The sequence below is a fragment of the Oncorhynchus mykiss genome, chromosome 17 (genome assembly GCF_013265735.2).
Source record: "Oncorhynchus mykiss isolate Arlee chromosome 17, USDA_OmykA_1.1, whole genome shotgun sequence".
NCBI classification, from domain to species: Eukaryota; Metazoa; Chordata; class Actinopteri; order Salmoniformes; family Salmonidae; genus Oncorhynchus; species Oncorhynchus mykiss.
Window position 1 is genome coordinate 68,276,835 of NC_048581.1, and position 24,689 is coordinate 68,301,523.

General features: G+C 42.7%; 1 protein-coding gene across 8 annotated transcripts in view; it reads left to right on the forward strand.

The window, feature by feature from the left end:
• The first annotated feature begins 87 nt into the window (after positions 1 to 87).
• LOC110494448 (endothelin-converting enzyme 1) overlaps positions 88 to 24,689 on the forward strand; it is a 43,763-nt gene continuing 19,161 nt past the window's right edge. For 3 of the 8 annotated variants that reach the window (XM_021569490.2, XM_021569492.2, XM_021569494.2), the window contains exons 1-2: positions 18,213 to 18,787; positions 22,607 to 22,745. In XM_021569490.2, coding sequence (XP_021425165.1) covers positions 18,662 to 18,787; positions 22,607 to 22,745 — 265 coding nt within the window. In that variant the 5' untranslated portion in view covers positions 18,213 to 18,661. Of the gene's footprint in view, positions 317 to 18,208; positions 18,788 to 22,606; positions 22,746 to 24,689 lie in introns of those variants that run through there. The other 5 variants (XR_005037056.1, XM_021569496.2, XM_021569493.2 and 2 more) reach the window with 4 other exon arrangements.

Here is a 24,689-nt window from a genome sequence, read left to right on the forward strand (position 1 = left end):
TTGTAAATTAATTGCACCACAGTGTGGAATTTTCTAAGAAAGGGTATTAAGTTTTATTAAGACCCACCCATTTCTCAAATCCTATTGGTTAGAATAATAGTGAATCCTTTCTCATTTTGCTGTTGGTTGGACATGTTATTTCAGGGTCAGCATGGAAACTCAATATTTACGTGGTACTTTCGCGTTATATGTTCGCACTATATGACCGAAAATACAGTTCGTCACTCATTTGTTGCGTCTGGCACACCAACAGCTGTCCGCTGAAGGCACTTGAGAGGAACGTATAGAGTAGACGGAGTGAGCTGAAATAATGGTGGTAAGAACCTGTTCCATATCAAATGTATCTTAATTACAAACCTTATGTTTATGAACTGAATTTATTGGCTGTCATTGCTGTAAATCTACATTTGGAGCATCTACGTGTGATGACGTGGTGCGCCAAAAAATGTATGATGTGCAATTACGGTTTTTATTAACGTTTGCGACCATGACATGAGGTAATATCTTTAGCATAATTCCCGGGGCAACTGGTTCCTGCATGATCAAAACTAGTAATTCTCTGCATTTTAGGCTTACCCTCTGACTTAATAATTGTTGCCTTATTATGATCATGTGGACAGATAAGCCTTTTATGTCTTGAACACACTCTTTCATTGTAAGAAAAAATACATAGGCTAATGTTAAATTCATAGTTGGTTTGTTACTAGCTGACTGAACTCAACTCTACCATTAATGATGGAGTTGAGGAGTGACTAGTGTAGGTGGACTGGAGTTCTGAAGTTACATAAAATGTAGTTTTTAAAATAAAAAACGACAGATTTCAACGCCGCATTTACACAATACAATGTCATGTGTAAATGCGGGCTATTCTTTTGCTGCTGAAATCCATTATTTTGATTACAATTTTTTTTCTTTATGTGAATTCTGAGCTCCAATCCACCATTGGAATCTGCTGAGGGGAGGACTGCTCATAATAATGGCTGGAACAGATCAAATGGAATGGCATCAAACCATGCGTTTGTATTTGATACCGTTCCACTTATTCCACTCAAGCCATTACCACAAGCCCATCCTCATCAATTAAATCAAATCAAATTTGATTTGTCACATACACATGGTTAGCAGATGTTAATGAAAGTGTAGCGAAATGCTTGTGCTTCTAGATCCGACAATGCAGTAATAATCAACGAGTAATCTAACCTAACAATTCCACAACTACTACCTTATACACACAAGTGTAAAGGGATAAAGAATATGTACAAAAAGATATTTGAATGAGTGATGGTACAGAACGGCATAGGCAAGATGCAGTAGATGGTATCAAGTACATTATATACATATGAGATGAGTAATGTAGTGTCGTGTCTTTGGCTATGCTGGATTAAGTGATATGACATGCTATTCTATAAAATAATTTATCCGTAATATCACCTGATTGAGCTAATCATGTAAATGTAATTAACTAGCGAGTCGGGCACCACAAAATAATATTTATAGAGCTGTTATCTTCCGAATGAACTCTTAAAGACCTAGTAATATTTTACATCAATAGCAGTCAATATCAATTGTCATCTTAATTCAGTCTCATCTGAAAATTGTAAATTCTTGGTTATCTGCACGAACCCTGGCTAACAATTTGAATCAGCAATACAAAATTGGGTTTAATTATTTATTTACTAAATACCTAACTAATCACACAGAATTACACATAATTAAATCATAACTTGTTTGCAAATTACGTCATAAAGGAAAACGTCCCTAGCGGGTGGAACAGATATGACAGCTTGTTACACAAAGGAAAAGGGCTGGGTTTGAGTGAAAGAGCGGGAAGACTGAGGGACACAGGGAGAAGCTGTGCTATCATAAATACAGTATCTGATGCATTCTAAATTACCGCCCATTTGGAAAAGGAAAATGCAATAAATATTTACTCTGAGCTGCGCTTCGGTAGGTTGGTGGTAGATGGAAGGCCGTGTTGCCAAACTGAGTCCTTTGAAGAATGTCTCTGGTTGTCAATTGCATACGTTGTAGTAACGTCGTTGGGTGATAGACAGGATACTCTGTTTGTTCCTTCCTAACCCTCGTTGCGTCTGCTGTTGCTAACTCAACGGCTAGGAGGTATCACTTCTGTAGTGAATAAGAGTTCAAAGTTCATACCATTTGCAACCAAAGCTCACGCTGATGTTGGCTTCGTTCTGTAGTTATTATCTGAACCATTCTGACATAGGACCGTCGTCCTACATCCTCGGAACAGGAGGTTATATTGTTGTCAAGTGCTTATAAAGAAAGGGAGAGGAGGGCGTGTTTGAAAAGTTTTATAGCCCATGTCCCTTCACAGGGGCGGGCCACTGATTGAGCAGAGCCATATCTTATGAAAACCCAAATCTCACATTTTAGAAGTTAAAATCATCTATTTCATCCCATCACAAATAATTTCATATTCAAACATTTAAGTTGAACAACAATTCCATGTGAATCCGATAACTCTGATGTATAGACTTTCCCCTGTAGAGTTTATGTCATCTTATCATTGATGAGAATGTCTCAGATGACAACCGATGACAACCATCATATTCATTAAGTACCACCGCATATGTTCAATTGTTCGGATTACCAGAATATAGTTAATTTCCCCCCACCTTCTGATGTTCCCAGAATCTCTATGTTAACCAAGGGTTTTGCAAATGTAACCTCAGTAGGGTAGAGTTATTTATGACTGACATAAACCTACCCCCCAGGCCAACGTCTTGACAGTAGGGTATGTAAACAAAGTGGCAGAGTTTAAATTGGCTAGTGATACATGTATTACATAAAGATGCAGTATATGATATAGAGTACAGTATATACATATACATATGAGATGAGTAATGTAGGGTTTGTAAACATTATATTAAGTGGCATTGTTTAAAGTGGCTAGTGATACATTTTTCCCATCAATTTCCATTATTAAAGTGAGCTGGAGTTGAGTCAGTATGTTGGCAGCAGCCACTCAATGTTAGTGGTGGCTGTTTAACAGTCTGATGGCCTTGAGATAGAAGCTGTTTTTCAGTCTCTCGGTCCCTGCTTTGATGCACCTGTACTGACCTCGCCTTCTGGATGATAGCGGGGTGAACAGGCAGTGGCTCGGGTGGTTGTTGTCCTCATCAATTAAGGTGCCATCAACCTGTGCAATCCACCCAACACCATGGTAAATCGTGGAGTTGAGTTTATTTGGCTAGTTTGTACTTGTCATCATCCTTGTTTGTATAGTGGTTATTCATTACCTAAGGCCCAGGGGTAAGCATGAGAGTTTCTTGGCAGTAAGCATAGGCCTACATGCAGCAGCAGACACAGGTAATCTACCTGAGCTGTAATGTCCAGGTGTAAACAAGCTTCCATATGCCACTCCTTAAAGAGCGACTGCACCACAGATGGATGTATAAATGTGAAGCAGCCGGTTGGCGTTTCCACTCACTACCAGATATGGTGATAAGAAGCCCAGCGAGATGGATTTTGGCCAACATTCTGCAAATTTTCTCTTAGATGAAACACTTGATCTGCATACAGTTTTCTGTTTACAAAAGTAGAATCTGTAACAAACAGAGTGGATTTCATTTTGTAGATTTTACCCGTTGACAAAGTTTGACAAAAAGCTGTGTTGTTTAGAAGAAGTGCAAGGGCAGATTAAGTTATTGCACATGCGCACTTCCCAGAGTAGCCGTTCCCAGACATAAATATGCAAATACATGCTAGACGTGCCAATAGGATCTCACTATCTCGTGCTTGGTTCTACCTACTATGAATAATTTGCTCCCATTGGAAACGAGGCTCTGGTCTATCTTCGGTTAGTTGTAAAAATCTTTGACTGCACTTCTATGGTGTAATGGCGGTCCACAAACAAATGTTTAATATAAATAAACAAATAAATCCCTACTAACTTCATGTCAACAGTAACACCTGTTACTCCTAATAACTGTTGCCATATCCACAATAATCTTCAACCTGTCATTTCAGCTTTCCATAATCCGAGCCGTGTTGATAACCTTTCCAATGAAAGCTACGAAGTCAATTTTATTTACTAGCAAAAGTGTGCTTTGACACAGCACATTTGTGTAAACAAGATTTCTGAACAGGTCTCAAAACCATGTCAGGACTAGTAGAAGCACCAGTTCTGACACTAGGTCCACTTTCTACGGTAGAAACCATGGTAGCTCCATCAGTCCGCATATAGTTCTACCAATCTGTTTTACAGCCTCTGCATATGAGAAATCATGATTCTATATCTCTGGGCCTCTCCTGTCCCTCTCTGCACTTGGCATCCACCAAATGTTGCATTGTGTTCCACCCCACAATTACAACACTTAGCCTTCAGATTATTCCCCCAGTCCACACTTTTCTTTTCTTTACAGTGAGCAGCTACATGTCCCATTCTTCTTTATTTGACATTTAAAACACCACAATGGGGATGGAACAAATTTTTGGATATTCAAACTTTGACGCTCTTTCCTACAAATCAAACTTTTGCTCTCAAACACTATGCCTCCCTTCAAATTTGATTTAATATCATCTATTGGACATAGATAGTGGGACCCCAGAAATTATTCTCCTCAACATAGCATATACTCCATGGACATGGCTTTGATCTTCTTCCGATTGAGATATTCCATTTGAAGAATCTTCTGCTGCTGACCACAGAGTATTATCAGTCTACCATTTCCAATGAACCAGACTAGTTTTACTTCACCTAAACTCAGCAAAAAAATAAACGTCTTCTCACTGTCAACTGTGTTTATTTTCAGCAAATTTAACATGTGTAAATATACATAGCAAGATTCAACAACTGAGACATAAACTGAACAAGTTCCACAGACATGTGACTAACAGAGATGGTATAATGTGTCCCTGAACAAAGGGGGGTCAGAATCAAAAGTAACAGTCAATATCTGGTGTGGCCACCAGCTGCATTAAGTACTGCAGTGTATCTCCTCCTCATGGACTGCACCAGATTTGACAGTTCTTGCTGTGAGATGTTACCCCACTCTTCAATCAAGGCACCTGCAAGTTCCCAGACATTTCTAGCCCTCACCCTCCAATCCAACATGTCCCAGATGTGCTCAATGGGCTTGAGATCCGGGCTCTTCACTGGCCATGGCAGAACACTGACATTCCTGTCTTGCAGGAAAGCATGCACCGAACGAACAGTATGGCTGGTGGCATTGTCATGCTGGAGGGTCATGTCAGGATGAGCCTGCAGGAAGGGTACCACATGAGGGAGGAGGATGTCTTCCCTGTAACGCACAGCGTTGAGATTGCCTGCAATGACAACAAGCTCAGTCTGATGATGCTGTGACACACCGCCCCAGACCATGACGGACCCTCCAAATCGATCCCGCTGCAGAGTACAGACCTCGGTGTAATGATCATTTCTTCGATGATAATCGCGAATCCGACCATCACCCCTGGTGAGACAAAACCGCGACTCGTCAGTGAAAAGCACTTTTTGCCAGTCCTGTCTGGTCCAGCGATGGTGGGTTTGTGCCCATAGGCGACGTTGTTGCCGGTGATGTCTGGTGTGGACCTGCCTTACAACATGCCTACTAAGCCCTCAGTCCAGCCTCTCTCAGCCTATTGGGGACAGTCTGAGCACTGATGGAGGGATTGTGTGTTCCTGGTGTAACTCGGGCAATTGTTGTTGCCATCCTGTACCTGTCCTGAAGGTGTGATGTTCGGATGTACCGATCCTGTGCAGGTGTTGTTACACGTAGTCTGCCACTACGAGGACGATCAGCTGTCCATCCTGTCTCCCTGTAGCACTGTCTTAGGTGTCTCAAAGTACAGACATTGCAATTTATTGCCCTGGCCACATCTGGAGTCCTCATGCCTCCTTGCAGCATGCCAACGGCACGTTCATGCAGATGACCCTGGACATCTTTCCTTTTGTGTTTTTCAGAGTCAGTAGAAAGCCCTCTTTAGTATCCGAAGTTTTCATAACTGTGACCTTAATTGCCTACCGTCTGTAAGTGGTTAGTGTCTTAACGACCGTTCCACAGGTGCATGTTCATTCATTGAACAAGCATGGGATACAGAGTTTAAACCCTTTACAATGAACATCTTTGAAGTTATTTGGATTTTTACGAATTATCTATGAAAGACAGGGTCCTGAAAAAGGGCCTTTTCTTTTTTTTTGCTGAGTTTCTTTCTTTCTTTACATTAGTAGGATTGGGTGTAGATCACATCAAACACCATCACCTGACCTGTGGTCACATCAAACACCATCACAACTTTACACTCCGACACATCATTACTCTTGTTTCCCATCTTCACCCTCACGCTCTCTGCACTAGAAGCATCACTGCTTTCAGTAGCATGGTTTCTCTTTTTCCTGTTACTGTCCTTGACACTCATTCTCCCGACCCATTTCATCAGAACTATCAACCATGATGATCGCATTCAAGTGCAGCTCTTACTTCTCCAACTTTCTCTCCATACCCTCCATCACAGCATCTTCACTAATCACATGTCGGCAAACTGCACTTCCTGATTTGGACTCATTTTAGATTTGGTTAATAAAGAAATGCTAACAGCCATGGCTGAATTCAAACACGAGTTGGTTTCGGGGTGTGGTTTGATGTGGGTGTCTCTTGTATGTGTTCGCAGGTGGGAAGAGTTAGACAAATTATTTTGCCAATTAGCTTCAGCCAGCTGGTGTGCAACCGTGGAAAAATGTATTTGACTTTGGATAGCCTATCTCCGGGGCTAGCTACAGACCGTGAATAAATTGCCCAATATACTGTAAATGAGACAATATTTTCACGTTGCACACTTTTTTGTTTTCTTATTAAATGCTTTCAATATTTCTATATGCATTTCCACAATCTCTAGTTGGCTTGAGGTTTTTTAAGTCATTGAAATTTGGAGCTATTGCAATTTTTACATTGTCCCATGTACATTGTGTAATTTACCGATGGTCCCTAACTAGCCCCATGGGGATATCCAAAGTAAACCCAAATTTACCACAGGCATTACGATTAGGTCGTGTGCAGCTGCACTCAGAATGGATGATTACTTATGTGCTGCCAGCTGTGGTACATGTGGGCAGGATTGATACAAACCCAACCTTCGTACAGTATACTTTGTGATGCAGTCACGAGCACAAGTCTCTGTTTTGGATGCAACTGACATTATGACCAAAATTAACCTATTTACACCTATTTACCTAAAACATTTAGGTATAATGTGTGCCTATGTGATGTGTTGGACTGGTTTGTGTTGTGGGTTGGCTGTGACAACTGTGTCAAATTCCAATGGAGCAATTTACATGGCTGTGTTTGTGGGTGTAATGTTTGAATATTTTAAATATGTTCCTGGCTACAGTGGTTCCCCCTAGGGTACACTAAAGGGTTAACATGTGTTTGACTGCTGAGGGGCAGTATCTGTACTGTAGTGTGGCTCACTGACTCTGGACAACCTACAGGTGGCAGGGACAGGCTATGGCCCATGATCCCTTGGAGTGGCTCTGTGAGTTTAAAACAAAAGCAGTTTAAGACAATTCTAGAAAAATATTAAGAACACATTCATTAGACCCCTAGTAAGTCTACATGCAATGTAGGGCACATGCAGTGAAGTTCACCAGTCCCCGTTTAATTAGCCTACATTCTAGGGGTGTAACGGTTAACTAAATCCACAGCTTGGTACATACTGTACCTCGGTTTTTGGGTCACGGTTCACAGAAGGAGGGAACACATTTTTATTATATTTTCAGTTGAGGTCGGAAGTTTACATACACCTTAGCCAAACTCAGTTTTTCACAATTTCTGACATTTAATCCAAGTAAAACTTCCCTGACTTAGGTCAGTTAGGATCACCACTTTATTTTAAGAATGTGAAATGTCAGAATTATAGTAGAGAGAATGATTTATGCACTCAATTAGTATTTGGTAGCATTGCCTTTAAATTGTTTAACTTGGGTCAAACGTTTCGGGTAGCCTTCCACAAGCTTCCCACAATAAGTTGATGGATTTTGGCCCATTCCTCCTGTCACGACTTCCACCGAAGGTGGTTCCTCTCCCTGTTCGGGAGGTGCTCGGCGGTCGGCGTCGCCAGCCTACTAACCATCACCGATCCATGTTTCCTTTTCCGTTTGTTTTGTCTTTGGTTCATTCACACCTGGTTTTCATATGCTTTCATTTCTATGTGTATATTTACCCCCGTTTCCCTGCTTAGGTTTGTGCGGGATTATTTTCTTGTTGCTTGTGGAGGCTTTCCTCAGTGTATTTTGGGTGTGTTTATTATAGTAAGGTGCGTTGTGTTTTTGCGCCTTACGGGAGTACTGTTAGTTCCCATTGACTTGGGCGTTGTTTTTGGGTATTGTACTGTCCCGTTTTTTTGGACTTGCCCTTATTAAAATATACGCTACACTGACATCTCTGCTCTCCTGCGTTTGACTCCTTACCTACCTTCAGTGCGTAAACGCAACAGAATCCCGCACCCGCATGATGGGAGAGCGTCTGCTCCTGCTGACTCCGACATCAATGGAGGAACGCATTCAACAACATAAGGCAGTCTGGGAACAGCGATGGATCAGGTGATGGCGACGATGGACAGGTGGGAGAGTGGTGGCCTTCCTCCACCAGCCACACTACAACCACTCCCACAACCCTCTCATTTGTCACCTGGCTCCAGTGGTATTCGGCTCGCTCTCCCTGGAAACCGTTCACCCGGCTCCTTCGGGACATGAGAGCGTGAACGCCCTCGTCTCCTGCCTCTCAGGCAAAGCCCTGGAGTGGGCCAACGCGGTCTGAAATGATGGAGACTCGGCGAGGGACCACTACCCGGAGTTCACGACGGGTGAACGTCTGTTCCATCTCAGGCAGGAGACAAGGAGCGTGTAGGACTTCACACTGGAGTTCCGGACCTTGGCCGCCAGCGCGGGATGGAACAACAGGGCCTTGATCGATCACTATAGGTGTAGTTTGCGTGAGGACGTCCATAGGGAGCTAGCCTGAAGAGATACCACCCTCACCTTGGACCAGCTGGTGGATATGTCCATTCGGCTGGACAACTTGCTGGCTACCCGCCGGACGTCCGGATCAGGATCTGTCCGTTTCATCCCCCAGCACCTCTGCTCCACCGCCCATGGAGCTCGGAGGTGCTGCAGCGAGGGCGACCGGAGGAGGAGCACTTTCCTGCACCAGATGTGGTCGTAGAGGGCACACTGCTGACCGGTGCGGGAGGAGCTCTTCTGGGAGTCGAGACGACAGGCAGGTAGGGCACTGTTCGGGCACTTTTTAGATAGTCGACCATTAGGTTCAGGGCTAATCAGGGAGGCCACGGCTCCACTGGACATGGTTTCGCAGGGGGGTCATGGGGAGATAATTAGTCTCTTCCTTATTGATTCTCCTGCGTTTCCCGTGATGCTGGGGATGCCCCTGGTTGGCCCGTCACAACTCCAAGATTTTGTGGCAACAGAGGGCTCTTCAGGGGTGGTCGGAGGAGTGCTCAGGCAGGTGTGTAGGAGTTTCCATCGGTGCAACAATGGTGGAGAGTCCAGACCAAGTCTCCACCATGCACATTCCCTCAGAATATGCAGTAAAAAGAAGGCTACTCAATTACCACCTCATCGATGAGGGGATTGTGCGATAAATCTCCTGGTAGATGCCGCACTTCCCAGGAGTCACCGTCTCGGTGGCTATGGAGACATATATCTCTGGGGCAGGGGTACATTCGGCCCTCCACGTCACCTGCCTCCTCGAGTAAATTTGTTTGTGAAGGAGGGAGGTCTGCGTCCATGCATTGACTATAGAGGTCTAAATTCCATTACAGTGGGGTACAGTTACCCGCTACCTCTCATCGCCACGGCGATTGAGTCATTTCACAGGGCACGCTTCTTCACAGAACTGTATCTCAGGAGCGCGTATAACTTGGTGCGTATCCAGGAGGGAAATGAGTGGAAGACAGCGTTTAGTACCACATCAGGCCATTATGAGTACCTCGTCATGCCGTACGGGTTGAAGAATGCTCCAGCAGTCTTCCAATCCTTTGTAGATGAGATTCTCAGGGACCTGCACAGGCAGGGTGTGGTGGTTTATATCGATGACATTCTGACATATTCCCGCTACACGTGCCGCGCATGTGGCTCTGGAGCGCAGAGTACTTGGGTGACTGTTGGAGCATGACCTGTACGTTAAGGTTGAGAAATGCTTGTTCTTCCAACAGGCCGTCTCCTTCCTAGGATATTGCATTTCCACATTGGGGTTGGTGATGGAGTGTGACTGCATTGCAGCCGTGCGTATTTGGCCTACTCCCAACACGGTAAAGGAAGTGCAGTGGTTTTTAGGGTTTGCCAACTACTACTGAAGGTTTATCCGGGGTTTTAGGCAGGTGGCTGCTCCCATTACCTCACTGCTGAAGGGGGAACCGGTGCGTCTGCGGTGGTCGGCTGAGGTGGACAGAGCTTTATGTCACCTGAAGGCTCTGTTTACCTCTGCTCCCGTGCTGGCCCATCCGGATCCCTCTTTGGCATTCATAGTGGAGGTGGACGCGTCCGAAGCTGGGATTGGAGCCGTGCTCTCACAGCGCTCGGTTATTTCACCGAAGCTCCGCCCCGGCTGAGCGAAACTATGATGTGGGGGGCCGGGAGTTGTTGGCTGTCGTCAGGTCTCTGAAGGTGTGGAGACATTGGCTTGAGGGGGCTAAACACCCTTTTCTCATCTGGACTGAACACCGTAATCGTCTCTGCTTCCCTGGAGTCTTTCGTGGTTAGAATAGATACTTCAGAGTACCATTCACAAATGTTCTTATAGAATAGCTGTTTCTGCGGTTGTTGATCTTCACATCTCATGTTCCCATAATTTCTAGCTGCAGAATAGTAATTAGTATCGAAGATTTGCTCTTATTCTGTCGGGATCGATAGTCTCAGAGTTGAACAATTTCCACCCGTGTAGCCAATGCTCCACGTGGGATGGTTAGGAATTCAACAACCATTACAACCTTAGCTTATACCGAGGTTTTTGTGGTCTCTACTCAACCTTCGCCCCCTCAGCTGACCGATGTATGCTTGGTCTGAAGAGGATTTCTTCAGGTGGGGGTTTTATTCATAACAGTAGAAAAGGGCTGTCCCATGAGCCAGATCATGTCTGTGCTCCTGGGGGCGGGCCAAAACTTTTTAAAGGGAATACAGTTCTCTCACATTAACGGTTTAACCTGTTAGAGCTCTAGGGGCGCTATTTCATTTTTGGATAAAAAACGTTCCCGTTTTAAGCGCGATATTTTGTCACGAAAAGATGCTCGACTATGCATATTCTATGCATACAGTTTTGGAAAGAAAACACTCTGAAGTTTCAGAATCTGCAAAGATTTTGTCTGTAAGTGCCCCAGAACTCATTCTACAGGCGAAACCAAGATGATGCATCACCCAGGAATTAGCAGAATTTCTGAAGCTCTGTTTTCCATTCTCTCCTTATATGGCTGTGATTGCGCAACGAATGAGCCTACACTTTCTGTCGTTCGCCCAAGGTCTTAGCAGCATTGTGACGTATTTGTAGGCATATCATTGGAAGATTGACCATAAGAGACTACATTTTCCAAGTGTCCGCCTGGTGTCCTGCGTCGAATTCGGTGCACAATTGCCAGCTGCTTCTACTTTACCATTTGATTCAGGGGAGAAAGCATGTGTCCAAGAACGATGTATCAATGAAGAGATATGTGAAAAACACCTTGATGATTGATTCTAAACAACGTTTGCCATGTTTTCAGTCGATATTATGGAGTTAATTTGGAAAAAAGTTTGCATTTTGAGGACTGAATTTATGGATTTTTTTTGGTAGCCAAATGTGATGTATAAAACGGAGCTATTTCTAATACACAAGGAATCTTTTTGGAAAAACTGAGCATCTGCTATCTAACTGAGAGTATCCTCATTGAAAACATCAGAAGTTCTTCAAAGGTAAATTATTTTATTTGAAGGCTTTATGTTTTTGTTAATGTTGCGTGCTGGATGCTAACGCTAATGCTAACGCTAAATGCTAACGCTAAATGCTAACTCTAGCTAGCTACTTTTACACAAATGATTGTTTTCCTATGGTTGAGAAGCATATTTTGAAAATCTGAGATGACAGTGTTGTTTACAAAAGGCTAAGCTTGAGAGATGGCATATTTATTTCATTTCATTTGCGATTTTCATAAATAGTTAACGTTGTGTTATGCTAATGAGCTTGCTGATAGATTTACACAATCCTGGATACAGGGGTTTTTTCATAGCTAAACGTGACGCAGAAAACGGAGCGATTTGTCCTAAACAAATAATCTTTCAGGAAAAACTGAACATTTGCTATCTGAGAGTCTCCTCATTGAAAACATCTGAAGTTCTTCAAAGGTAAATTATTTTTTTGAATGCTTTTCTGTTTTTTTGTGTAAATGTTGCCAGCTGAATGCTAATGCTAAATGCTACGTTAGCCATCAATACTGTTACACAAATGCTTGTTTTGCAATGGTTGAGAAGCATATTTTGAAAATCTGAGATGACAGTGTTGTTAACAAAAGGCTAAGCTTGAGAGCTAGCATATTTATTTCATTTCATTTGCGATTTTCATGAATAGTTAACGTTGCGTTATGGTAATGAGCTTGAGTCTGTATTCACGATCCCGGATCCGGGATGGGGAGATCAGAAAGGTTAACATGGCATCACATCATTTCACAAATAGTTGAATCTTTACAAATTTATTTTATACAATAATTAGACGTAAACCTCAACGGAGGCTCCTGTATAAACAGAGTTATGGTAATGTGGCTGTATTGTCTTTCATGAGGTCACAAACATGAAACAAAACGGATCGGGTCGTAGCTGGCTTCTCCACCGACCATTTACACATTCTCCAAAACATGGACATTATTCAGTTCTCAAGTTCTGTGATGTAGAATAAGTTCCTTTGTTCTCTCTGTGTGTCTCTTTCTGCATGGGCAGGGGGAGAGAGTCTCCTCCGGGAATTTACGACCTGAGATAACAGAACCTGGATGTAGGAGAGGAGAGAGGGGGAAGGCACTCGCTATACCCAAAGAGGGCCACATCATGACATTATTGAACTACATTGTAGGGTTTATAACTAAGCATTTCATGGTAAGGTCTACCACACCTGTTGTATTTGGCGCATGTGATAAATAAGATTTGATTTGTAATGTAGTTATTCCTGGCGAATGCTCCTGTGCCACACATAATTGTCTGGTTTGTAGGATCAGTGTTGAATTACTGACACATGCTTGTGGTTTACAGCCATGCTCAGAAGCCATGGCTTCACTATGTTCCATGAATCCTGGAATATTGACCTCTCATAGCCACCTGCTGCTCCGAGACACATCCACACATGCTGTGGAGGAATACAAGCAAAGACAATATGTAAAGTCATGTCCCAGACCTAGTCAATGAGACCATGAGAAATAATAATCCATGGTTAATAAGATGATAGTTGGAGCTGTATTGTTAGATTTCAGTGCATCCTTTGATGTTATTGATAATTTATTGTTATTGAAAAAACTCCCTTGCAATGGCTTTACATCACCTGCAATTACATGGTTGGAGAGTTATTTATCCAATAGAACCCAGAGAGTGTTCTTCAATGGAAACTTCTCTAACATCAGATATGTACAGTGTTGTGTTTCTCAGGGCAGTGGTGCTGTTAATATTCTCAATTTTTACAAAAGATTTGCCACTGGTATTACACAAAGCTAGAATGACTATGTATGTGGGTGATTCTAAATTTCAGCACCCAAAGCCAGTGGGCTCTCTGAAATTCTAAATAAAGAGTTACAGTCAGTATCAGAATGGGCGATTTATTAATAAATGGGTCTTAAATACATCTAAAACTAAAAGCATTGTATTTGTTTCAAAACATTCTCTAAGACCTAAACCTCAACTGGAGTTGTACATAAATGGTGTGACCATTGAGCAAGCTAAACTCCTAGGTATAACATTGGAATGTCAATTATCATGGTCAAGTCATATTGACAGAATTGTTATGAAGATGGGGAGTGATCTGTTATAAAAAGATGTTCTGCTTTTTTGACACAAATCAACTGTGCTAGTTGTTCAGTCTCTGGTCTTACTGTTCGGTAATACATCGAGTGCAACAAAGAAAGACCTAGTAAAGCTGCAGCTGGCTCAAAACAGAGCAGCACGCCTTGCCCTTAACTGCACATACAGAACTAACATCAACAGCATGCATCCAGTCTTTCCTGGTTGAGGATTGACGAGAGATGACCTGCTTTTCCTAGTTTATATGAGAAATATTACTGTGATGAAAATTCCATATTGTCTGCACAATCAAATAAAATGCAGCTCAGACACCCATACATACCCCACAAGACATGCCACCAGGGGCCAATTCACAGTCCCCAAGTCCAAAACGAATTGATGGCAATGCACAGTTTTATACAGAGCCATGATTGCATGGAACTCCCATCTTCAATTACTCAAGCATACAGCAAAATTACCCTTAAAAACAGATTAAACAACTAATGAAACGGCGGGGGACTATGAGGGGACAAACACAATTTTTTGTTGTTGTATTATTGTATTTTTTACTTGTATTGTTTGTATATCATTGTATTTTACATTTGTGTGACTGTCCTTCAGTGTTTTGTTACTTGTCATGTTTTGTGTTTTTTTGTGGACCCCAGGAAGGATAGCTTCTGCAAAAGCTAATGGGGATCCTAATAAACAAATACTAACACCATGGGACCAAGGGATCACTTGTATATGGTTGTTGTGGGTCATGTGGGGTTAATTTACCTGACGAAGACCATGTCAGTTGAACTGTTGTTTGTGTATCACATCACATATCACATGTATCACAGTACATTTGAGTCAATAATCACCTTTGGGTGCAGCAAAACAGTGAGCCAGCATTGTCTTTCATTCTATGCACCAAACCCAGACAGGCTTTAAGAAATCAGAGTGAATGTGTCCTTTCTTCCTGTTAGGATCTCATATAATTACTATATTGTGGAATGCCTATGATCTCACACTACCACTATCTGTGGCCTTGGTAGCAATATAGAGGTGTTCTCATTGACAAAGCCTATTGACAGGATACACACTTACACAGGTGCTTCTGGTGATTCACAAAATAACCCCTTAACCCCGACTAGCCTTACATTAGTCACTCCTTCAACTCTCAACAGCAGGAAACAGAAGACCCCATCACCATTGGTCGTTTGATGCAGTGTTGTTAACTGAGGCAATCTGTGGCAATATGGGGGGATGCGGGCACATCTGCAAACACATCAGTGTCAGGATAGTGTCAAAATATGAGTGTGTGCTCTTGGGAATGACTGTACGTTAGGTGAGTTTGTGCCAGTGAATATCCCAACTTATTTAGGCTTAGTACCGTAACGTGGTGCCTCAACTCATTGACAACGTATTTATTGTAGATTGTGACTGAAGAGTTGCAGATGTTTTTTTTGTGTAAAATAAATTCTCTCCATACAAGGAGGCTTATGGACAGCCATATATAAATCCGAAAAGGATAAGAAAATGTCTGTCATTGGGATCTCAGTCATCAGCTATGCAAATCAAATCCCATTGTATTTGTCACCTGCTTCGTAAACAGGTGTAGACTAACAGTGAAATTATTACTTACTGGCCCTTCCTAACAAAACCGAGAGAAGGAACGAGAAATTATTGAAAAATAGGAATAAATACACAGTTGGCTACATACATGGGGTATCAGTACCGAGTCGATGTGCAGGGTGTACGAGGTCATTGAGGTAAATATAGGTAGGGATAAAGTGACTAGGCAACAGGATAGATAATGAACAGTAGCAGCAGCGTATGTGATGAGACAAAAGAGTTAGTGCAAAAAGGGTCAATGCAGATAGTTCGGGTAGCTATTGGTTACTTTTTAACTAAATATTTAGCAGTCTTATGGCTTTGGGGTAGAAGGTATTCAGGGTTCAGTTGGTCCCAGACTTTCTGCATTGGTACCGCTTGCTGTGCGGTACTAGAGAGAACAGTCTATGACTTGGGTGCCTGGAGTCTTTGACACTTTTTCGGGCTTTCCTCTGACACCGCCTGTTATAGAGGTCCTGGATGGTAGTGATGTACTGGGCCATGCGCACTACCCTATGTAGCGCCTTGCGGTCGGATATCAAGCAGTTGCCATACCAAGCGAGGCTTGCAGCCAGTCAAGTAGGATTCGATCTTAGTCCTGTTTTGACAGTTTGATGGCTCGTCGGAGGTTGTAGCAGGATTTCTTATAAGCATCCGGATTAGTGTCCCGCTCCTTGAAAGTGGCAGCTCTAGGCTTTAGCTCAGTGCGGATGTTGCCTGTAATCAATGGCTTCTGGTTGGGATATGTACATAAGGTCGTGGTGGGGATGACGTCATCGATGTACTTATTAATGAAGCCGGTGACTGATGTGGTACATTCCTTAATGTTATCGGATGAATCCCGGAACATATTCCAGTCTGTGCTTGTGAAACAGTCCTGTAGCTTAGCATCCGCTTCATCAGACCACTTGTTTGAGTTTTTTTCTTGTAAGCAGGAATCAGGAGGATAGAGTTGTGATCAGATTTGCGTTTTGTTTCTGTGTGTGGAGTAAAGGTGATCTAGAGTATTTTCGCTTCTAGCTGCCCATGTGACATGCTAGTAAAAATGAGGTAAAACAGGCCACAAGGAGCACCGCCACTGGATGTACATTTTCTTGTTTGCTTATGGCCCTATACAGCTCGTTAAGTGCGGTCTTAGTACCAGCATCGGTTTGTGGTGGTAAATAGACAGCTACAAAAAATATAGATGAAAACTCTCTTGGTAAATGGTATGGTCTGCAGCTTATCATGAGGTGTTCTAACTCGGGCGAATAAAACCTTGAGACTTCCTTAATATTAAAGATCAGCACCAGCTGTTGTTAACAAGAGACACACCCCCCCCCCCCCCCCCCCCCCCCCCCCCCTTAGCCTTACCTGAAGCTGCTGTTTGGTCATGACGATGCATAGAAATAACAGCTGATGTATGTTATCCATGTACTTGTTCAGCCAAGACTCCAAGAAACAGAATATTACAGTTCTTCAGGGAGCCCGCTTGTTTAACTCTCTTGCGCCGTCTCTTCCTCTTTCAAGTCCTGGGGATTAGGGGCCTGGTCCGGAATGAGCAGTATATTGCCGACTTGTTGAAGTAGAAATCTTAATCCAAATCGAGGTTAGTGATCGCTGTTCTGATGTCCAAAGTTATTTTCGGTCATAAGAAATTATGGTGGAAATATACAAAAATAAAAAAGTTAAGATCAGGGTAAAAACACACAAAATAGGAGCCCGTAGAATTGGTCAGGAGCCCGTAAAACGGCAGTTATCCACTGCAGCGCCATCTTCTTCCACATACACTAGTAGGCATTATGATGCTGAGAATTGAAGCTCGCTTTAGTCTGAAAATGTACTTGAAAACCACTAAAAATAAGTGGTTGTCACAGAAGTCGCCTCCCAGTCGTTTTCTCATCCCTCTCATCACCTCTGCGTGTCTCCCACCATCTCTCTCTCTCTCATCAGAATGGCCCCTCCACAGAGTGATGATAGGACTGAGCAAGAGCTTGTTAAGGAGAGCCAAGTATATCAGTGTGGGCGTTGGTGGGCATGTTTTATGAGTGGCCTTGTGGAGGTTAACAGAACACTAGTGTTTGTCCGTTGTGCTGTTCAGGCCTTGTGATACTGCCAGTAGATTTGACTGGCCCTGTCCGTGTAATAGAAAGCTGGGTTTGGTTTGGTAGGAGTGGAGTGGAGTCTGCAGTTTTGCTGTAGGCTGGTGTAGCAGTTACAGCTGCCTATTTGGTGTCTGAAGATGCATAGCTGTTGACATGAGTTATAAGTGTAGGTAACTAAGCTTTACTTAGGGGAAGTGTCATGGATTAGATTGAATACAGGAGAAGAACTAGTACTACACTTTTAAATTATAGCAGTTTACCTAATTACAAAGGTCAGTTCCAATATCAAACCTTTCCCCAAGCAGTAAAAACATATTATTTTAAGAAATTAAGATTTCTCAATGTCCTTCTGGGTGTAGGGTTAGAGAGGGTAAGGTTTGAAACAATCAACTGTCATGCCTATGGGGTGATGGTAACCCGGGCAACAACTGAAAGCATGCATGGGAGGGCATTTCCATCCAGACTCCACCCTCTGGTCTTGAAAGTCCTATGGATAGGAGAGTGGGAGGGAACTAACGTACAAAAGTTTCCTCTCTAAATCTATATGAAACCACTCTGTGGAATGCACACACTCCCTCTCACACACCCTCACTCTCAGTCACATAAGTCGATTAAGTGAATGCTCCTTCCTGTTTTTCGCGAGTTCCCTCTCTGTTTTGTTTCTTGTTTGACGAGGTTGGGCTAAGTTGGAGCTCCAGGAGAGCATGTACTGAAGGAGGGCTGAGCAGAACAACATAGTTGCTAGAGAGGAAGGGCTGTTTCTTTGAAAACCTTTACAGGACTTTTTAAGTGGAGAGTCTTGACGGCGCCCACGAGATTAGACCCCAGGAGTAGCCGAATGACGCAATGGGGGGTTGTTGAGTAGGGGGTTAGGGGGTAGGGAGGTGGTGAGAAGAGGGTAGGAAATACTGGGGCGCTGAATTTAATATTCCTTCCCCTGATCTACATCACACACATCCTGTAGGAAAGGAAAGGAAAGGAGAGGGCCTTAAGGAGCATGGATGCACTGAGGGAGTCTTTTCTGCATTTGACCTTTCAGATGTCCACGTACAAGAGGGCCACTCTGAACGAAGATGACCTGGTAGATTCCAACGGGGATGAGTTCTACCCCCCTGCCATGCAGGTAAGACAACTATTCCTTTGTATAAAAATAATGGACGAGCTCTGACACGTGACAAGTCTGTCTAGATGCACTCATTCTGCTGCTTCTGTTGTTATGTTATGATCTGCTTGCATTGTATGACAAATTCCATTCCATTCCAAATAAATGCATTAGCATTGAGCTAATCAAATTCCAGTTCTTCTATTATCTTTGTGAGGACTTTGAGCGTCATGGTATTTCCTGAGAGCCTGCTATTCTCTGTCAGCCATGTGCTACATTCAACACAGAGAGCTACTTGAGGAGAAATACTATTATCTCCTGATGCGTAGACTAAACAAACTACCCTTTATAGAGGCCCGTACAGTATCTGCATTTCTGGGTGCTTCAAAAAGCTTGGATAATCAGTTGCAGAGCCCATCTTACAGAACAGATGTCTCAAGTTGCATGTGTTTCTATAATATTTGACAGGCAAGGAGGAGCTCACTGCTTGTGGTATCCTAGGTTTTCTGTTGATACAAAGTCTGTCAGATTAATACTGTAGTTAATCATATTGAAAACCAATGTGTTCACTGTACCTGCACTGGTAAGTGGATAACTGCACTGTTATGAAAGGATTTTCAGCCCACAGATGTAAGTATATGAACACATTCCATTTTGTATTCTTACTTTCTACCTTGCGGATACAACAGTCTTCTAACCATAGAGATTAAAGTATTTTAATTCCTAATTCTATGCTTACAACTCTGAATCACTGTGCAGGATTCTTCTTTCTCCCCTGCACTAAATAAAGTCACCAATAATCACAAATGTTTAACAGAGATACTCTACATGACCAAAAGTATGTGGACACTTGCTTGTTGAACAGCTCATTCCAAAATCATGGGCATTAACATGGAGTTGGTCCCTCTTTGCTGCTATAATAGATGTTGGAACATTGCTGTGGGGACTAGCTTCCATTCAGCCACAAGAGCATTAGTGAGGTCAGACTCTGATGTTGGGCGATTAGGCCTGGCTCACAGTCGGCGTTCCAATTCATCCCAATGGTTTTTGATGGGGTTGAGATCAAGGCTCAAAGTTCTTCCATACCGATTTCGACAAACCATCTCTGTATGGATCTCGCTTCGTGCACGGGCGCATTGTCATGCTGAAACAGGAAACAGCCTTCCCCCAAACTGTTGCCACAAAGTTGGAAGCACAAAATCGTCTAGAATGTCATTGCATGCTGTAGTGTTAAGTTTTCCATTCACTGGACCTAATGAGCCTGAACAATGAAAAACAAAACTTTACAGTTGGCACTATGCATTCGGGCAATAAGCGTTCTCCTGGCATCCGCCAAACCCAGATTCATCCGTCGGACTGATAGATGGTGAAGCGTGATTCGAGAACACGTTTCCACTGCTCCAGAGTCCAATGGCGGCACACTTTACACCACTCCAGCCAACGCTTGGCATTGCGCATGGTGATCGTAGGCTTTTGTGTGGCTGCTCTTCAGTAAGGTCATTCTACTGCTAGTGTTTGTCTATGGAGATTGCATGGCTGTGTGCTCGATTTTATACACCTGTCAGCAACGGGTGTGGCTGAAATAGCGAATCCACTAATTTGAAGGGGTGTCCACATACTTTTGTATATATAGTGTATATCCACTATCCACAACTGATTAAGTAGGAGAAAGCAGAACAACACGCTGCACCTACTGTGGACTGTTGACAAAGGTATCACTAGATAAAGGTCTTTTGAAGACACTGTTGCCTAACTTTTTAGAGGCTGCAACAACAGTAACTATGTAACTGAGAATCATAACAGGTTATACAATGGACCTGCGCTGTCTGAGTCAGTGGCTTCACACATGTCTGGCTAGAAGTCTGTTACACTAAATCATTTCTGTTTTCATGGTTTCAATATTTCCATTTTACTTCAGCCAGCTCTTTTCCTTCTGCTGAGAATCTGAGCTTCCTCTGAAATCAGATCATTCCTAACATATTTTCCCATGGCTAAGAGAAGAAATAAAGTATGTTTCAGAACGTTTCATTTCCAAAACATTTTTCTACCATCACATTGTGCAGTGGTTTTTACTTGTGAGAATCTGTGATAAAGCACAGACCTCAACCACACTGACTTGGCAGAAGTAGCTTCTCAAATGCACACAGAAATACAGATTAAAGTTTTTTTTTTAAACACCCAAACCTCTGAAAGTGGGGGTGGTAGGTAGCCTAGCAGTTAAGAGCGTTGGGCCAGTAACCGAAAGGTCGCTGGTTCAAATCCCCGACCCGACTAGGGGAAAAATCTGTTGTCATTCCCTTGAGCAAGGTACGTAAACCTAATTGCTTCTGTCTGCTCAATGACTCAAATGTAAATGTAAAAATCAAAGTCTGGAGGATTACGAAGCCTGTTGTGGCTTTGGCACCAGAGCTGCTCACATTCAGTGTGACATTTGAACTCTTGCCTTAGCTAATGAGACATAATCACATTTTTTAACAGGTCTGGGATAATTGGTTTTCACAGGGTGTGTAAAACGTCTTGTTTTGAAAATGCCTATGTAGTATCTCTATGAGGCAGATACATTTATTCTAGTGCAAAAATGTACTACAAAGTGTAAATAGGAGAATTTTGGTCATGAAGTCAGTCTTATCCAAAATGGAGATTTGCTAGATAGAGGAAAAAAATGGTATGTCACGGAATGAAGGGTACCATAGCAGTTTTCCTTGGGTTGAGATTATTTCCATCCTGCCCACAGCTGGCAGCACCCAAGTAATCATCAATTCGGAGAGGAGCTGCACATGACCTATCGTAATGCCCATGGTCAATTTGGTTTGACATTGGATATCCCTATGGGGCTAGTTAGGGACCATCAGTAAATTACACAATGTACATAGGACAATATTTTAAAATGTCAATAATGTGCAACATGAAAATATTGTCCTTTATACTTAGCTTATCTCTGGGGTGGCAGTCAATAAATTACACTATCGAATGTCAAACCAACATTACCACAGTTGCGCACCAGCTAGCTGAAGCTAAACGGCGACTTCAAGACACAAGGCCTGGTTAGACTGTTTTAAGTTATCTAGAAGGGTGAGTGACTAACTCTACTGTTTAGGCAGAGTGAATGTACAAACGCTTGACACATACAAACACACACACACAAGAGACACACATTAAACCATCCCCCCCAGACCACTCTTGTTTGGATTCAATCATGGCTGCTGCATTTATTAATGACCAAGCTGAAAATCGAGGCAAAATCGTTTTCACAATTTCCCCTGGATAATAATGACATGTTTTTTGTGGGGCCTGTGTTTTTATTTTTACGACTGCTGGCTATTTCAGTTAAAAAAAACATGACAATGTCCTAGTTCATCCATTTTGGAAAGTGCTCTGCCTTCCCCTTATCTGGGGCAGTGGCACAATTTATTTTAATGATACCTTCTGAAGAACTAGAAAATGATGGACAAAATATGAATACATTACCTTTATATAGAGGGGTGTTGAAAGGTGATATGGTGTATATAATCTGTTAATAAAGCCATGCTGTTAATAAAACCATTTCACCCATAACCAGAACATTCACACAGTACTAGTGCCTCTGTGGTATTGAGTGTATCATCTCTGACCAGATAGCGGATACCATTCATCATCGGATCATAGAACATAGTGGTTTGTTTGCCTGAGTACTGTGGTTAAGGGTGACTTGTGTACCAATCTTTGTAACCTTTACACACATAACCAGTGTATGTGTAACTATGGAGATGACACTGTGGTGCCCTGTGCTCATTACTGTGTGTGTGGTGTGTGTGGTGTGTGTGTGTGTGTGTGTGTGTGTGTGTGTGTGTGTGTGTACAGGTGACACTGCGACATGGTCCTGGTCCCAGGTGTTGGGCTGAGAAGACATACACTGAACGGAGGCTGTTGGTCCTAGTGTGTGCATTGTCTGTTGCCTTGTTCTTCTCTCTCATCACTGTTGGGATCTTCTACAAAGAGAGTGAGTGGCTAAGATTATTAAGCCTGGTTCAGGTAAATAATCCTGAGAAGAGTTGATCAAACAACCTATGATTGCTCTTTTGTGTTCATATAATCTGCCAACATTTTCGTAGGTACACATTTTTACTGTACCGTCTGTATTTTCTCAGCTCAGTATTAATTTCCTTGTATTTTGAAAAGGGAACCAAATGCCACTTGCTCATATTCAACCACCAATCAGCCCACATGACAAATTACCGTCATCTGTTATAAGAACCGGCACAAGAATGTGCTTTTACTAGACCATTCACCTTTCCAATCCTTTTATTCAGCTATGATTTTAATCGTTGATTAAAAAACATAAAACTTATTGTCCGAAATAAACAGCCTTAAACATAGACATGAGACAGAATGGATGAATTGGATTTTGGGTTCTGAATTATTATGCCTCTAAAAATATAAACATGTTTTCCACATCCTTTCCCGAAGAACACGTAGGGAGTTGCCAAATGCCGTGGGCTGTCCCTAAGCTTTTGCAACTAGTCCCAAATTCCAGAGCACTTTCTAACAAAATACTGTTATCCACGTTGCAGCCTTATTCTAAAATATATTAAATTTAAAACATCCTCATCAATCTCATCAATCCCATGAAGACAAAGCGAAAACACGTTTGTAGAAATGTTTGCAAATGTATTAGAAATAAAAACCAGATACCTTATTTACATAAGTATTCGGACCCTTTGCTATGAGACTCGAAATTGAGCTCAGGTGCACCCTGTTTCCATTGATCATCCTTGATGCTTCTACAACTTGATTGGAATCCACCTGTGGTAAATTAAATTGATTGGACATGATTTGGAAAGGCACACACCTGTCTATATAAGGTCCCACAGTTGACAGTGCATGTCAGAGCAAAAACCAAGCCATGAGGTCAAAGGAATTGGCCATAGAGCTCTGAGACAGGATTGTGTCAAGGCACAGATCTGGGGAAGGGTACCAAAAAATGTCTGCAGCATTGAAGGTCCCCAAGAACACAGTGGCCTCCATCATTCTCAAATGGAAGAAGTTTGGAAGGGCCTTGGTCAGGGAGGTGACCTAGAACCCGATGGTCACTCTGACAGAGCTCCTCTGTGGAGATGGGAGAAACTTCCAGAAGGACAACCATCTCTGAAGCACTCTACCAATCAGGCCTTTATGGTAGTGGCCAGACGGAAGCCACTCCTCAGTAAAAGGCACATAACAGTCTGCTTGGAGTTTGCCAAAAGGCACCTAAAGGACTCTGACCATGAGAAACAAGATTCTCTGGTCTGATGAAACCAAGATTGAACTCTTTGGCCTGAATGCCAAGCGTCACATCCGGAGGAGACCTGGCACCAACCCTACGGTGAAGCATGGTGGTGGCAGCATCATGCTGTGGGGATGTTTTTCCCAGGGACTGGGAGACTAGTCAGGATTGAGGGTAAGATGAACGGAGCAAAGTACAGAGAGATACTTGATGAAAACCTGCTCCAGAGCGCTCAGGACCTCAGACTGAGGCGAAGGTTCACCTTCCAACAGGACAACAACCTAAGCATACAACCAAGACAACGCAGGTGTGGCTTCAGGACAAGTCTCTGAATGTCCTTGAGTGGCCCAGCCAGAGCCCGGACTTGAACCCAATTTAACATCTCTGGAGAGACCTGAAAATAGCTGTGCAGCCACGCTGCTCATCCAACCTGACAGAGCTTGAGAGGATCTGCAGAGACGAATGGGAGAAACTCCCCAAATACAGGTATGCCAAGCTTGTAGTGTCATACCCAAGAAGACTCGAGGCTGTAATCGCTGCCAAAGGTGCTTCAACAAAGTACTGAGTAAAGGGTCTGAATAATTATGTAAATGTGATTAGTTTAAATGTTTATTTTATAAATTTGCAAAAAAATATATATATGTTTTTGCTTTGTCATTATGGGGTATTGTGTCAAGATTG